Source organism: Mizuhopecten yessoensis, unplaced genomic scaffold (assembly GCF_002113885.1).
Source record: "Mizuhopecten yessoensis strain PY_sf001 unplaced genomic scaffold, ASM211388v2 scaffold3023, whole genome shotgun sequence".
Classification (NCBI taxonomy): Eukaryota; Metazoa; Mollusca; class Bivalvia; order Pectinida; family Pectinidae; genus Mizuhopecten; species Mizuhopecten yessoensis.
This window is the reverse complement of record NW_018404837.1, coordinates 1,130,276-1,148,143: the sequence shown is the minus strand read 5'-3', so window position 1 is coordinate 1,148,143 and position 17,868 is coordinate 1,130,276. Positions and strand designations below refer to the sequence as shown.

Genomic DNA, 17,868 nt, shown 5'->3' with positions numbered 1-17,868 from the left:
ACTACACAGGATTACTGTGAAAGTTTAGGCAGACACAATTACTACACAGGATTACTGTGAAAGTTTAGGCAGACACAATTACTACACAGGATTACTGTGAAAGTTTAGGCAGACACAATTACTACACAGGATTACTGTGAAAGTTTAGGCAGACACAATTACTACACAGGATTACTGTGAAAGTTTAGGCAGACACAATTACTACACAGGATTACTGTGAAAGTTTAGGCAGACACAATTACTACACAGGATTACTGTGAAAGTTTAGGCAGACACAATTACTACACAGGATTACTGTGAAAGTTTAGGCAGACACAATTACTACACAGGATTACTGTGAAAGTTTAGGCAGACACAATTACTACACAGGATTACTGTGAAAGTTTAGGCAGACACAATTACTACACAGGATTACTGTGAAAGTTTAGGCAGACACAATTACTACACAGGATTACTGTGAAAGTTTAGGCAGACACAATTACTACACAGGATTACTGTGAAAGTTTAGGCAGACACAATTACTACACAGGATTACTGTGAAAGTTTAGGCAGACACAATTACTACACAGGATTACTGTGAAAGTTTAGGCAGACACAATTACTACACAGGATTACTGTGAAAGTTTAGGCAGACACAATTACTACACAGGATTACTGTGAAAGTTTAGGCAGACACAATTACTACACAGGATTACTGTGAAAGTTTAGGCAGACACAATTACTACACAGGATTACTGTGAAAGTTTAGGCAGACACAATTACTACACAGGATTACTGTGAAAGTTTAGGCAGACACAATTACTACACAGGATTACTGTGAAAGTTTAGGCAGACACAATTACTACACAGGATTACTGTGAAAGTTTAGGCAGACACAATTACTACACAGGATTACTGTGAAAGTTTAGGCAGACACAATTACTACACAGGATTACTGTGAAAGTTTAGGCAGACACAATTACTACACAGGATTACTGTGAAAGTTTAGGCAGACACAATTACTACACAGGATTACTGTGAAACTTTAGGCAGACACAATTTCTACACAGGATTACTGTGAATCTTTAGGCAGACCCAATTACTTCTCAGGATTACTGTGAATGTTTAGGCAGACACATTTACTACACAGGATTTCTGTGAAACTTTAGGCAGACAGAATTACTACACAGGATGACTGTGAAAATTTAGGCAGACACAATTACTACACAGGATTACTGTGAAAGTTTAGGCAGACACGATTACTACACAGGATTGTGCTTTTATACTTTTATACTTTTCCTGCTCTTTCCAAAGATGTTCTTGGTTAAATGAATGTAATCTAAGAAACTGACCATGTGAGAGTCATTATGTACATGTAGTTACGGAGGAAATGGAAAGCTATCAACAGAAGTGGAATTGGGGTTACTAGTTGGACTAGCTGTATTAATCTTACAATTCATTTCACACATAGGGCAGTAACTAATTCACTAATGATTGACCACATGATGCCCTGTCTTGTAAAATAATCACACTTTTCATCCTGTAACAAGACTTAAAATTTAACATAAAGTCAAACATTGAACAAAATAATAGAAACACAGACCTGGAGTGGATGTCTAATTCAACAACACAGACACGGAGTAAATGTCTAATTCAACAACACAGACCTAGAGTGGATGTCTAATTCAACAACACAAACCTGGAGATGATGTCTAATTCAACAACACAGACCTGGAAATGATGTCTAATTCAACAACACAGACCTAGAGTGAATGTCTAATTCAACAACACAGACCTAGAGTGGATGTCTAATTCAACAACCAAGACCTGGAGTGGATGTCTTATTCAACAACACAGACACAGAGTGGATGTCTTATTCAACAACACAGACCTGGAGTGGATGTCTAATTCAACAACCGAGACCTGGAGTGAATGTCTAATTCAACAACACAGACCTGCAATATATGTCTAATTCAACAACCCAGACCTGGAGAGGATGTCTAATTCAACAACACAGACCTGGAGTGGATGTCTAATTCAACAACACAGACCTGAGTGGATGTCTATTTCAACAACACAAACCTGAGTGGATGTCTAATTCAACAACACAGACCTGGAGTGGATGTCTAATTCAACAACACCGACCTAGAGTAGATGTCTAATTCAACAACCCAGACATGGAGTGGATGTCTAATTCAATAACACAGACATGGAGTGGATGTCTAATTCAACAACACCGACCTAGAGTGGATGTCTAATTCAACAACACAAACCTGGAAATGATGTCTAATTCAACAACACAAACCTGGAGATGATGTCTAATTCAACAACACAGACCTGGAGTGGATGTCTAATTCAACAACACCGACCTGGAGTAGATGTCTAATTCAACAACACAGACCTGAGTTGATGTCTAATTCAACAACACAAACCTGGAGTGGATGTCTTATTCAACAACACAGACCTGGAGTGGATGTCTAATTCAACAACACCGACCTAGAGTAGATGTCTAATTCAACAACCCAGACCTGGAGTGGATGTCTAATTCAACAACACAGACATGGAGTGGATGTCTTATCCAACAACACCGACCTGGAGTGGATGTCTAATTCAACAACCCAGACCTGGAGAGGATGTCTAATTCAACAACCCAGACCTGGAGAGGATGTCTTATTCAACAACACAGACCTGGAGTGGATTTATATTTCAAAAACACAGACCTGGAGTGGATGTGTAATTCAACAACCCCGACCTGGAGAGGATGTCTAATTCAACAATCTAGACCTGGAGAGGATGTCTAATTCAACAACACAGACCTGCAGTGGATGTCTATTTCAACAACACCGACCTGGAGTGGATTTATATTTCAAAAACACAGACCTGGAGTGGATGTGTAATTCAACAACCCCGACCTGCAGTAGATGTGTAATTTAGGAACACAGACCTGAAGCGGATGTCTATTTCAACAACCCAGACCTGCAGTAGATGTCTAATTCAACAACACAGACCTGGAGAGGATGTCTAATTTAACAACACAGACCTGGAGAGGATGTCTAATTCAACAACCCAGACCTGCAGTGGATGTCTAATTCAACAACCTAGGGTAGTAGTGTACAGTAGCGTACGGTGGCCATGGTGATATTTTTATACAATGAATAATCCATGTAATATTACATGTATCAAAGATTAAAAAACAAATCAGCACTAAAATTGGCATATACATGATGAATCGGACTATGTGGGCTTCGCATTGAAAAACAAAACAAAATCGAATTTGGTTTGAGACTACATTTTTGGCCAATTTCAAATCTGTGTCTGCACAACAAAAGCTAGCTTTTCATGCAGTCTATTTTTGTACTTAGCACATGTGTAAATATTGTGAAAAATCCAGTTGAACGACCTATGCTTAAACGTGAGTATTTCTGTTACCGAGTAGATGATATTCAATTTAAGACAGGTTTTAAGAAAATAATTACTACTTGCGTGAGTCAAATCTTGGGTTAAAAAACATGTTTTTTTGCGTTTTTTGATGTGGTAACCATGGTTTTCACAATTCCCAAATCTGTGGAAATCACTTTTTGAAAAAATACATTTTCCTAAAAAAACTATTCAAAATGTAGTTTGTAAATATATATATTTATGTAGGTGTGTTGTGCAGGATAAATCCGATATCCATGTTTATCTGAGATATGCCCTTTATTTTTAGGATCAAGCCATTTCTACTGTACTCTGCTACCTAGACCTGCAGGAGTGGGTGAATTTGTTCTGAAAAACACTAACAGGAAATCTTTCAAAATCACAATAAAAAGAAGTCTTTAATTTCAATCTGGAAATAAATACGAATTTATTTGTATGAACACAAATCGTTCTTACATACTTCTGTAACATATATTTTGCATTAAATACCATTATGAAGTCTTTGCACATAATTAATTTTTCACATAATAAAATTGTTTCATGTGACATGATGATTCATTTTAAATATTAACAAGAGGCCCATGGACCTTAACGGTCACCTGAGTTATGTAAAAACTAATATTATCGATGTTGCCAAATTAAAAAGAAATCATTTTGTAACAAAGGTAACTTGAACTACATGTAATGCAAAAGTAGTGTGAAAAGATCTGGGTAGTATATATATATGTACTTTGTACAAATAGTGGTTCTATCAGTCAGCTGACACGACATGTCCCTTTAGCTAAGTGGTAGAATGTTGGCCTCTGGAACCTGAGGTCATGGGTTCGATCCCAGCTTTGGCACCTCATCTTTCCACTTCTTTCTTACCTATTACAGTAGAATGAGCTGTTGGATTTTTTTGTTTTTGTTTATTTGAGTAAGGTTACTGGCTAAAAAGAAAACAACTGTCCTATCAAATATCTAATATACCCCCCCCCCCCCCCCCCCCTGCAAAGGGGCAAAAGTGGAGCCTGGGGGTCATGAAATTCATTATTTTGATAAAGCACCTGAAGACCCCTTCATCTATGAAGATTATTTGTTTTCAGCATATCTGAGTCTAGAGAAGAATTCCAAGATGGCCAAAGCCCAAACTGTCATAGTATCAAACTGTCATTTCAAAGTTATAATGTCTATCAAGTTTCAATGATTTCCAATTGGAAATGAACAAAATATACCCAAAAGTATCATTTTTCTATATAACTATAGTAAACTTTACCCCATCCCCAGGGGATAAAGCGCTTTTTTAGCCTATCCCCAGAGGATAAAGCACTTTTTTAGCCCATCCCCAGGGAATAAAGCGATCAAGACCATTCCATCTATGTAGATTACTTGTTTCCAGCATATCTTGGTCTGGTTAAGATTTTTTAATTTAAGCCAATTTGACCCCTGTGAATTGCCCCTGGGGAAGGGGTGAAATTTACTATAATTTATATAGGAAAATGCAACTTTCGGGTATATTTGGGGCGCCCCTCAGCCTTTTAGGGTGGGCCTGGGTGGGCCCGGGCCCAAACTGTCAAAGTATCAAACCGCCGTTTCATAGTTATAATGTCTGTCAAGTTTGAATAATTTCCAATTGAAAATGAACCAAACATACCCAAAAGTATAATTTTCCTATATAAACTATAGTAAACTTCGCCCCCTCCCCAAGGGCAAACATGGAGTCTGGGGGTCATGAAATTCACAATTTTGATAAAGCATCTCAAGACCGTTCCATCTATGATGAGTATTGGTTTCCAGCCTATCTCAGTCTGGAAAAGATGACTGATGAAATTTCTGGCTATATGACCGCATTTGGGTTCCGCACCTCAGCCCCTTGGGATGAGACAGGGTTAAAAATGTCAAAGTATCAACCTGTCATCTCATGGTATAATGTAAAGTAAGTTTGAATGATTTCCAGTAGAAAATGAACAAAATATACCCGAATGTTGCATTTTCCTATATAAACTATAGTAAATCACCCCCTCCCAAGGGGCAAACGTGAAGCTCGAGGGTCATGTTATTCAGAATTTTGATAAATTACCTTAAGACCCTTCGACCTATGAAGAGTATTGGTTTCAAGCATATATATATATATATCTGGGTCTGGAGAAGAAGATTTTTAAAATTTCAGCCAATTTGACCACTTTTAGCCCCGCCCCTCAGAGCCCCTGGGGGTGGGAACCATATAATTCACAATTTTGGTGCATATTTGACCAAGGAAAGTTCCTGCATTTTTTTTTATTGAAATCGGATCAGCGGTGTTTGAGAAGAAGTGGAAAATGTAAATTGCTTAAGGATGCACGACAGACGACGACGGACAAAAGGCGATTAGAATAGGTCACTTGTGACTTCGTCTCAGGTGACCTAAAAAATACCTCTTTATCCACAAGTTATAGCCACTTATTATATCACTCTGAAGTCAAATGTATAATAAAATGAAACACTTGAATTTCATTTTGAACTAATTTGCTATAATTATGAATGATAAACTTTTTCTTAAGAAACTGTGGGTTTTATAGTTTAAAGATCCCTGTCCCACTGCAGGAAAATACTAGAACTGTAAGCCAAAGGCTTACTAAGGCAAAGCATTGCAAAGCAATATAGTCTCCTACCAGTAATGATTTCTTTATTGACTGAGCTGTACACTTAATTAAGTATATATGTCACTCACATACTTCCTGTACTCCCTCTCAATGCCAAAACATACTTGCAAACGAAATGTTGTTAGCCTAGATGAACCAGTTTTGCTAAAATCATCCTAGAAGTAAAGGAAGGGATGTCAGGACAAAGATTTTTAACAAAGAGACATAACTCCTTAAAAAGGGTTGAAATGAAAAAATACTACCATGATGCAAGACATCAGGGGGTTATTACCATATCTGTTAACTTTCAATGAAATTGGCCCAGTAGTTTAAGAGGCAGACAAAGCTTTTTTCAACGAAGGGCCATAACTCCTTTTGAAAGGGTTGTAAATAATACCTGGTGGTAGTCATCATATCTGGAAAGTTTTATTGAAAATGATCCATAACTTTAGAAGGAGTTGTCCGGACAAAGAGTTTCAGGAATTTTTTAACAAAGGGCCATTATATATATATAACTTCGTTGCGGGGGTATAATGAGTGATTCCTCTGTGATTTTTTTATATACAGTTACCTCCCCCTCATCATGCTTTGGATATAACTATAGCACAAATGGGCCAGTGCTCTCTCCATATGACCACTTTCAATTCTCATCACACTCACAATTCAACAGCACAAACCCTAACATAATATGAGCATTTTGACATTAAAGAATCATTTAATATGTATCTTGATATATAGAAGTATTCCCCTGTGTTGCTTTAACTTTCCTCAGAAGGATCACAATGTCAGTAGGAGTAAGACCCGGTATTCGACTGGCTGCTGCTATCTGTAAAAAGGACAAGAATATTTCAATCAAATAACAAGGTCAACAAGTAAATTTAAATCTTTATTTGTAAGATTTTCCAAACAATTTCTTTTTGCTTCAGTTATCAAGTTTTCAATGCTGTTTATGTTGCCGATACCCCCTACAATGCAAATCCTTCATCAATACTAGAGAAAAGCAAAAAAAAAAAAAAATAGAAAAAAAAATCACAAGATATGTCATTCAAATAATGTAATTTACACAATCTTGTTATTCCATTCTCTATTTCATGAATAATTTGTTATATATAACAAATATAATACATAATAGTAAGTAATGGCCGAGTGATTTAATAAAACCTTTAATTCTCCACTCGACTTACCGTTGAAGGCCTGGCTTGGGACAAAAGATCTCTGGAGGCATTTGATATTGATTCTATACTGAAATTAACCAGTAAAAAGTGAAATAAAATGAATATTGAAATGAGACAGCTGAAGCTGTATATATACAGACAGGTAGAACTGTACACCATTACAGAAACTTCCACTGCTCTTGTATATATATTCAATGTAGGACAGTTTATACTTTTCATGTTTTTCTATATATTATAGGGGTAGTACATGTATTTTGGAGCTTAAGCTCGGGCACTATTCCTCCATAAACAACACTATAGACCTGTTCCCAAAGGCAGGGCCTCAATATATACATTCTGTTTCATGGGAAATTTGGACATTACACAAGGTACATGTAAAGTCCTGCAAGGAAAAAAACTGTCATACAATATTCTTACTGTTGGAAATGACAGTACTAAAAGTATATTCACAAAGAAAATGACCAAGGTATAGAAGAGAAACAGCTCACAGAGGACAGTGCCCTGGATGATGGGTGATACAAGTCAGGGACCGAGGAAACTACACTAAAGTAGAAGTTATTGGGGCTATCCAATCTTATCCCACAACTACTACGTTTATGTTACTGCATATTTGACAGGTGATATGTATATTCTGTTATATCACAAAGACTACAATTAGTTTTCCATCAATTACTTTAACTTCACATGAAATTACAGTAAATAAATATGTCTTCACCACAAGCTATACGTACCACATGTAGTCTAGATCTTCAGGAAGTAGAAGTCTCTCATCTTTTCTCACTTCCTCTATTGCAGCTTCCTGGCTAGTCAAAACATTCTCATAGATAGCTGAAATAATTTTATCAAAAACGGTAAATATTGTCATTTTATTAATAAGGACACTTACCCTTCCTAATACACACGTTTTTCTTCTCATATTTTTTTGTTATTATTTCCATTTTGTGTATATTGCATTTGATGACATGGTATAATTTATATTAATTACTATGTAAACAACAGTATAGATGTGTGTGGCGATGATATGTCAACATCCGATATTGAGACGTAAGTAGGAAATGTGTATATAATGAACCTAATAGAGATGGTACATGTGATGATTAAATGAACATCAGAAATACGGCGTCCAGTACAAAGATACAAATGTTTATTCACGAGAAGACACAGGACATGTGACCAGATGACTTGATGAAGCATATGTGGACAGATGTGGTCTGGGTACAGGCCTCACATGTACATTACATTATATAGTGTGGGTATACATGAGGCCATTATGGTTTCTGCAGCTGAGCATGTTCTATCGTTATACACTCTATCAGATAAATAACTCTTACTACTGTAGTGCAATAACTCTGTGAAATATAGTGTTTTGTAAAATATCGAGATTTCTATAAAAATGCAGGAGTATGGGCCCACATGAGAATGGCATACCACATGATAGCCTCTGGTATATAATGCAATTTTAGGAACATTACTGAAACTCCTTGTAGTTGAGGGTTCAATAGTGTGAAGTTGTAAGTGACTGACCTTGGTATTTATGTGTCCTTTACCTACCTTGATTGTACAAGTTTTCGGTCAGCCTCCAGTTCTGTAGTAAATGTTTCAGTGATTCTGGCTCGGCTTCTATCACCTTTTGTATTGTTATAGAACCTTGCTTCAAAACGTCCCAGAGACTGAAATCCACAAATCATCGAGTCAATGAGAAAAAATAACTCATATCAAATATGGCTTAGAGTAATAGATATTATTCAAGTAGTAATCTATATTCATCATTACAATACTACAGTTACGTAACAGGAAAGGAAGAAATGCAACTACCAGACTAGGATTCCAACCCAAGACCTCCAAACTCTATACAGATGCTGTAACTAAAGGAGTTATATGGTCACTGACAATAGACCCAGTCCAGTTCTGCTACATTTTAAAGGTGTGTCACAGGATATCGACTTGTTTGTGATGTTATATCTGACTTGTTATTATTTACTCTCACAAACCAGATTAACAAATCATTTTCCAGTAAAACACTAAATATAAATAGCTTTCCACTTATGTATTCCATAAAAGCATACCTTTTGGGCATTTCTTTCTTTTGTTGAGGAAGGCCTAGACGTTTGTTCCATTCTGAAGACATCCTTTTTATGGACTTGAGCAAGTCTATGTTCTGATCCAAGTCGTTGTACATGTCCACCATCTTCTGGTACCTAAACTCATCGACACAGCCTGCCCTGTATCCTGTATAACAGAAAACATGCTCTGTATCCTGTATAACAGAAAGCATGCTATGTATCCTGTATAACAGAAAACATGCCCTGTATCCTGTATAACAGAAACCATGCTCTGTATCCTGTCAATTAAACAGAAACTAGGCGCTGTTACTTGTCAGTTAAATAAAATCCATACCAATTACCTGCAATATAGACACCATACATCTGTACCCTGTCAATAAAACAGAAACCACACCCTGTTCTTAATAGATCAGGCCAATACATACAACATATACAGATTTGAGGACATAATTTCTTCTTTACACCAGAAAGACTTGAACATTTCCAACATTGTAAAATAATAATACATAAAAATCTTTAAAACGATGTTAATATGGAATACTTATCTATAATTTTAAAAAAATCAAAAACATGAATTAAACTTTCCCGATGAAACCTGATGGCAGACACTGTAAATGTTTACACTCATTTTTATGGATTTTTTTGCAGAAATTATTGTAATGAAATTCAATATTTATACAAATGTAACAGATTCTGAGGTTACCTTTTTCTGTGAGACGCTTGTCTGCATTATCTGGTCGCAGACTCAGTCTATACTCAGCGCGACTAGTGAACATGCGATACGGTTCATTGGTACCAAGGGTTGTTAGGTCATCCACTAGAACACCTATGTAGCCCTCTGTTCGATCTATTGTTAAACTTGGTTTGTTCTGTACTTTTAGAGCAGCATTAATACCAGCCAGTATACCCTGCAAGTTAAACTTAATTTTAATTTACCATTTTCAATTCTTTCAAACTGTCAATTTCACCAGTGGTGATATACACAAATGTGTAACAAATTTTATAAAAAGTTCCTCAAAAGTTCAAGATCCCACATGAGTCAATACGATGTGTATAAAACTAGCTAGAGACTGCTTCAAAATACTTTGAGAAGGAAATTTGTTTGAGATCTTCTATACAAGCACTAAATTAACTCTCAGTTCTTAGACACTGCAAATTGACAAAATTCTGATGTTTATTCATGAATGTAATGTGAATCCCTTCCTTTGCAGCTTAAATTTTACATGTGTTGTACATTTTCTCACTTTCTTAATATAATTTTCATAAAATTGTAACAAAACAAAAGTGCTTGCTTGCCTTGGTCTTGAGATGAAGGTGCTGTTTTTGACCTTGACCTGTAACTTACCTGTGCTGCTGCCTCTTCATACCCTGTTGTCCCATTGATCTGACCAGCAAAATACAGGTTCTGGATCCTTAAGGTCTCTAGGGTTGTACTGAGTTGTCTAGGGTCTATGAAGTCATATTCTACACCATAACCTACACAACAAAACGTTTGATTTAGGCAATCCAGTTTCCATGTTACTTATCCCCCCTCTGTGTAGTTACAACAATAACTGTGTAGACCAGGGTTTGAACTTTTTGACCTGAGATGAACATGCTTTATTGTAACCTTGACCTAAAGGCTAGAGGAAAGATGCTGACTGTGACCTTGACCTTGATAAAAAACTCCTGATTGTGACCTTGATAAAAAGACTCCTGATTGTGACCTTGACCTTTGATATATTGATCCTTTAAGTGGTATGTATAAATTAAACACCAGCATCATATGTGTAGCCAATTATTTGAGATTATCTTGAATTTAAAGTTATTTCCAGGGCACAACTTATATCTTACTTGTAATTGTTCTACATGTGTCCTCTGATTATATTACTGACTTCAAAATCTAGCATTGTCACAAATTGAATATAATCTTGCTCAATTTTCTTTAGTTTACCCCATTACATATCAGGCCATACAAGAACTGATCTCTCCAGCCCTCTTCAGGACATACAAGACCTCACAAGAACTGCCCTCTAGCGCTCCCATCATTTTATACATGTCTAACAAAAACTGCCCTCTCCAGCCCTCGTCAGTACATACCAGGCTTTGCAAGGACTGCTTTCTCTAGCCCTCGAATACTCTGTATAATCCTGACCTGGTCCTCCTCAGGCATAGTACAGGCCAGACCAGTCGGGTACACCAGCTCATTGTTGAACCCTGCAGCACACACAGTTTCATAACAAATTATAGGTACTTATTATGTTTCAAATCAAAAAATTATCTTTGCATTTTGATGGCCATGCTTAGGTTCAACATAAGAGTGTGTTATTTTACAATGTGTGATCAAAAGTTTGCACTATTTCTTTGTGGCAGTTTCATCATTTTAGTACAAAAAAAAGGAAAATTCAATATTTGCAAAAACTACCCGATATACAGTATTGTGGACATCAATGTATTTTGCATTGTTCTTCATACAGACCTTCAGGTTCCAGCCATACTTGATGAGATCGACCTTTGAACCTCAAGACCTTTGATTCCACAGAGGGACAAAACCTACAAATACACATATGTATATTATTAAACAACGTAAATGTGGTTTAAATTAGATGTATTGATCCTCTGAATAAGGAGTTCAGAATTTTCAGTTTCGTTTTCTTTTACTACTACCCCTCTAGTCTAGACCTTCAATCATTTTGCCAGATATGTTGATGGATACTGAAATTATTTTGGAGGTCAGGCCTTCACCAAACATGACCCTGCTTGTTCCAATGGTGATATTTGTTTAAGCATGCATCCCTGGACACTGGACAAAGATAATTGTTGTTCTTCCACTCATGTACAAATTGCTTTGAATTTGCTTTACACGCTGCTTCGTGACATAGTTATTGCTTTATTTTATTTTAAACAAAAATTCTACTCCAAATTCAGCGTCCTGTAATGTTCTTTTAAATAACAGGTGAACCATAAAAACAGATTACCCTACCTTGGGCCTGTGATTTCCTCCATTACATGACGGTTCTTGTCCAAAGTTTCCAAAACAATTTTATCAACATCTGGATTAGTGCGTGTCATGTGACAATCAAGTTGTTCTTCAGTCTGTCAAAATAAATCAAATTATATAATTTTCTAGATCTTTCTATAACAATGTATTTGAAAGCCTGTATACCTGTTCAAAATAAATGCCATGATTATTTAGATGTTTTATCAAAATGAAGTAAATTTCAAAGGTGTAAAAACTCACTGTGATCCAGACTCTGTCATTGATAAAGGAGAATGGTCTGGGATGGTTGTCTGCCTTTTTGACTTCTGTCTTAGAGAAGTCAATGGTCTTTGCCTCCAGTCTAGGAGGGGTTCCTGTAAGTACAAGGTGACTATTTACTAGTTATTACATGTATTTAGCAAACTTTCCTTCTTCATGTATCTTGTTGGCCACTTCACAGTTTCATTATTTTCATTGTATAATAGGCATGTTTGCCATGAATTCTTAATACGTTTTGATTATTAATTAGTTACTCTTTAGTTTACAGGCTAAAACACACTCTACGATCGACTCCATTGTTTAGCCTAAAACTCTAACTTGTATTAATTAGTTATAAGATTCCAACTCACATCAAATGCAATAATTAGTTTTGAAACAACAACTTACTCTACATTAATATTATCCTCAAACATTTTCAGCCTACAACTTGTTCTACTCAATAGCTGTGACCCTACACTTCATTATTTTGAAATTATTATCACCAAATGTGAAGCATACATCTCTGACAGCTGCTATTGTACGTACCAGTTTTTAGCCTTCCCATGGAGAAGCCAGCGTTCTCAATACTCTTGGCCAGTCCTACTGCCGGTTTATCTCCCATCCTTCCTGCGGCCCAAGTCTTCAGTCCGATGTTAATACTACCCCGTAAGAACGTCCCTGTGGTCAGCACGACTGCCTTACCATAAACCTTGTCACCAGTACCTTTTTATTCAAACAGATGAAGAACAGTTTTACAAAACATGTGATGTTGACATTTTAAACGATTTTTGAAATGGCATTTTTTATTCCTACCTTTATATGTATGTGTTTTAATAATCCATATAATTTTTTTTTTTTTTTTTCCAAAACGCACAATACAGACTTACTCTATACATGTACTAGCAAATTTTCACCCAGTCAAATTGTTGCCCATCGACGGTTAAATCCATTTTCGCATGGAATTGCTATGATATGTTGTTTAGAAATATTCGCTCTAATGATAAATAAAGGTGAAATATTAACTTGCAGGGAAAATTTCCAAGTACGTTGTATACAGTATTATATGTTATAACTTGGGTAAAACTACAAAATCTGGAAATCTACATATAAGGGATTTCATTGCATAATTTTCTAAATGCAAACTGATCCTTTTGGATTTGTATACTCCACAAAAGACCCAATTGCATATAAACCAAACCAGTGTAGTCAAAGAATTTCTTACTCTGAACACTACTAATGGTTGCTGCAATGTTCAGTTTTGACAAGTTTCTTTCTGTACCTGAATCTGATGCCTTCATAAATGATAAACTCCAAAGTTGTGTATCATTTCAATCAGGAAACTGAAAACAGTGACATCCAGGTTTATACCAGTTAGTGTGTACTAACTATATAAAAATGGTGGACTCAGAAATTGATCTGGTGTGACTTCTAGATGGGATCAGGAGGATTTTCTAAATGTCCCCTCAACCCATGCACCCTGGAATCATAAAAGTATATTATGTCATACTTCGACTCTAGCTAATATACAAAGTACACACTTTGACCCCTGTGACACCACAACTTACCCAATGCGACCCCTACACAGGCCTGTTTGGTGAGTTTATGTTGGGGATTGTGTGGTTCTCCTAGGATCAGGTCCTCAACAGGGGAGGCAACCACTGTAAGATTTTCGGTAGCCATGACGTCTTTCTGTAGGTTAGTCTTGTACAGGTGTCTGTCTATCTGCGCACGTAAACCCTGAAATAGGACAGCAAGTAGGTAAGTCCAGGTAATAATTCTGCTAAATCTCACCAACAATAATGACAATGTAGTCATACTCTGTGACTTTTAACTATTTTATTAGGATTTAACTGTATTTTGGTTTCATCATGGCAGTATGGTTGCAGTGAACATTATATTCCGCTATTCTATGAATCATATCAGCACATCATTAACAATACGTATGCAAATCATTATGACTAAATCATAATGGTTGCAACTAATATACTGTACAATTCTATCCAGTTAAGATTTCACTAGCTTTATCCTAATAGAGAAATACAAACAATTTACAATAAATCGTCACCCTGTTAAATCAAAGCCATCTTAGTATGCAATTGCATATACATTACATACAAATTGATGGCCTGCATTATTACATACTTACCCAGACCGCTGGTCCCTTGGTTCTGTTTAATACTTTATAATGAATACCAGAGATATCTGTAAAGGAAACATAGGAAAATTAACTCCCTATTACAGATTTAATTGACAAACGTTTTAAATAAGTAATCTTGAAATTTGATGAAAATTAAAATGAAATTCTTTAAAATGTGTTAAAAGGTGTGAAGTGAAATAACTTAAATGCAATTAATATCAAAAGTTAAATATCAAACTTAATTTTATAAGAGTTAAATTGATGCAAAAGCTCACAGGATGTCCAACCAAATGAAAACAGTTTCAAAATGATATTTACCACAGATGCGAGCACAGACTCCTCCCAGGGCGTCAACCTCAGTCATCAGATGACCTTTACCTATCCCTCCAAACGAGGGATTACACGACATCTCACCTGTAACAGCCATGTCATTTCATTAATTCCCGAAATTATCTCCCTTGTTAATATTAATAATAATTTACAACATTTATACAGTGCCCATTATAATTTACAAAATTAATCAAAGGTGCTTTACAGCACACGAGTAATAGTATGCCTACATTTATAGTTATAAATATAATAGATCAAAAACGGAAAGGCATACAAATCAGCATTTTACATTAGGTAACAAAACCTTTATCTCCATATGCATATAAATATATTTATATATTTTGAGATGGAACTTGCCCCATATATAAAATTGTAAGTAATATGTATCCTACAAACATACTTTTGCAAGGATCCAGTGTTATTCAGGAAGCTACTGTTGATATTACTTCATCGACCCATAGACATATTTATACATGTATAGATATATAGGAAGGTGTGCATATGATGTCTGAGCAAAAGAGTCTAAAATGCAGACATAAAAAGGTGAGTTTTTATATCCATCTTGAATTTAGTCAGTGTTTTTGACTTCCTGGTAGCAGATAGTAAGCTATTCCACAACATGGCGGAAACCCCTCCAAAGCACTGGTTAGCCCTCGGACGAGTTAGCAATGACTTGGGATCACACAGTGCAACATTTCAGGATATGGTTGAATATTTATTTCTATAACAGCACAATTAAAGTACAGCTATTATAACTGTGGAAGTTATCCAGTGAAAAAACCATGACTAGTACTAGAAACAGATTGCATGTATTGCCAAAACACTGAATTGTAAAACGGTTATAAACACAATTACTAACTTCTACATCTAAGCATTACCTATAGTTTCTATCTTGTGAGTAATCAGTAATGTCCGACTGCCGAGTCTTGCCGAAGCACAAGCGGCTTCTGTCCCAGCATGTCCGCCTCCAACCACAATGATGTCATAGTGACCAGAGTCGTTTTCAGCGGTGTGTGATGTCAAAGTTCGCATGGAGTTTATGTGCCGCAGCCAGCGCCATCGCTGAAAGGTCATTGGTATACCTGGAACACGAAAAAAATTAAGATCAATTTCTACATGTTGATAAGACTAATAAGAGTTATGTCATATGGCTGTCACAAGTTGTATCCTAATAATGTTTTACCTTAGTAGATATAGACAAGACAGCTAAGGAGGGAGTCTAGGTGAGATCATTGTTGTTTCTAAATGGGAAGAATATGCCATTTCCTAAATGAAATTTGAGAAAATGTGCCCTAAAGCCACTGAAACCTCCCTGGATATCATATAATGATTATCACATAATAAAGATCCTCATGGTATTGGCTCTGGATCCCTTAAGAAAACAACCAAGGATTTCACTCATATCAGTTGAATTTGTTGAAGTCAGTGAGGACTGTGATTTACATGCGAATAATCTATAAATGGAAATGAAAAACAAGCACCTGAAAGTGAAAAGTATATTTTTTAAAAACGAACAAACATTTATCAACAAATTCCATCTATGTTGAATGGCCGGTATACAGTATGTGTTTCAGAGTGTTTTAGGCTAGCATTTAAAGAAAAGAACAAAACCTTGCACGAAAAAATGTTCCCCACTGGGGATATATGATATCAATCGTATCACTGGTGATTTAATGTGGGTTTTTTAAACATCAAATTAATTATAAAAGAGAGCACACTTTGCTTTACAACAGAAACAGACGTTTTCAAAAGCTTGAGTTTTCACATTCCTGTTAGTGTTTAAAATAACTCAGCCTTTATTATTCATACCAAACCGATGAATCTAAAATTTTCAAAAAAATCTTTAGAACTGAACAATTTTTATGATTATTTTTAATTTGTTGATCATGATGAATTTGTTTTATTTATATGATCTAATAAAATATATTATTCTTGTTTGTTTAATTATCAGTTTTGCTGGATCATGCAATTTGTAAAATTTGTTTTTTAATTTGTTTTTCGATTGGAATCAATCACATAAAATTAACAAGGTAAAACTACCTTTATGTTTTTTAAGCAAATAGTGTCCACTAGTACTGCTGATACATGGGTATCTCCTATGGGCTTTGACAGTGGAAGAAATTGGTGAAGAGATGTGGCCTCCACAAAACTGACTGGGTCAGGAGTCAAACCTATGACTGGTGGGTTTTTTTCTAAATGAAATACATTCTTACGTTTTCAGGGCATACTGCGGATATCTAATTATTTGTTATTGTGATGTGCACACTAATTAACTTATATAATTCACGTTGTCATATGCGATACATTTGCTCCATTTTTATCCTACACGATTTAATGTTAAAATTGAATAATGTAATTTTCATTTTAAACACTCGAAAAAATTATCTACATATTAATACCGAGCCTTGATTAAGAATATCCTTCATATCACAAAATAACTGTCGTATCACGTAGCCAGTTTTGACGGATCGAGGCGTCGAAACTGATGACTCGTTTACTCTGTATATGCATGGATTTTTTTGTCCTGTTGATGACATAGTGTGACATTAGAAAGAATGATTTGAAAAGAGTTGGTGACAATATCATTAACGTCATCATATCACCAATCAATATATTCCTTTTTACTCACGGTGACTTTTCATGGAAGCCGCCATCTTGAACAAAAACTAATATTCCCACCGGGAACCGCATACTAAATCCGGATATTACATCAGATGGACACATCAGGGACGAGAAAAGTGAACCATCATTTCATAGCACATTTGTTTATTTATATAAGTTCAAAAAGAAAGAATTATGAAATTATCTTATTTAAATATTTTATAAAGATATAAATCACTTAAATTTATATATTTTCTATGATATCTTATATATAATTTAATGAAATAAGATCGACATTGCTCCTTGATATACAGGTTAGCGTCTGGTTTTGTTATATCAGTACAAAATG

The 17,868-nt window shown here is 35.7% G+C and overlaps 1 protein-coding gene across 1 annotated transcript; it reads right to left on the bottom strand.

Moving 5' to 3' along the window:
• Positions 1-6,520: 6,520 nt before the first annotated feature.
• Positions 6,521-17,612, bottom strand: LOC110446850 (protein MTO1 homolog, mitochondrial-like). The gene is made up of 17 exons (XM_021492174.1): positions 17,548-17,612; positions 15,797-16,000; positions 14,907-15,002; positions 14,598-14,653; positions 14,017-14,188; positions 12,998-13,174; positions 12,455-12,567; positions 12,197-12,309; positions 11,693-11,766; positions 11,314-11,430; positions 10,580-10,710; positions 9,938-10,142; positions 9,238-9,400; positions 8,723-8,841; positions 7,903-7,999; positions 7,181-7,238; positions 6,521-6,822 (listed from the first exon to the last, which is right to left on the bottom strand). The coding sequence occupies exons 1-17, from the start codon at positions 17,570-17,572 to the stop codon at positions 6,712-6,714; spliced, it is 2,031 nt and encodes a 676-aa protein (XP_021347849.1). The 5' UTR covers positions 17,573-17,612; the 3' UTR covers positions 6,521-6,711.
• Between the last annotated feature and the right edge of the window lie 256 nt (positions 17,613-17,868).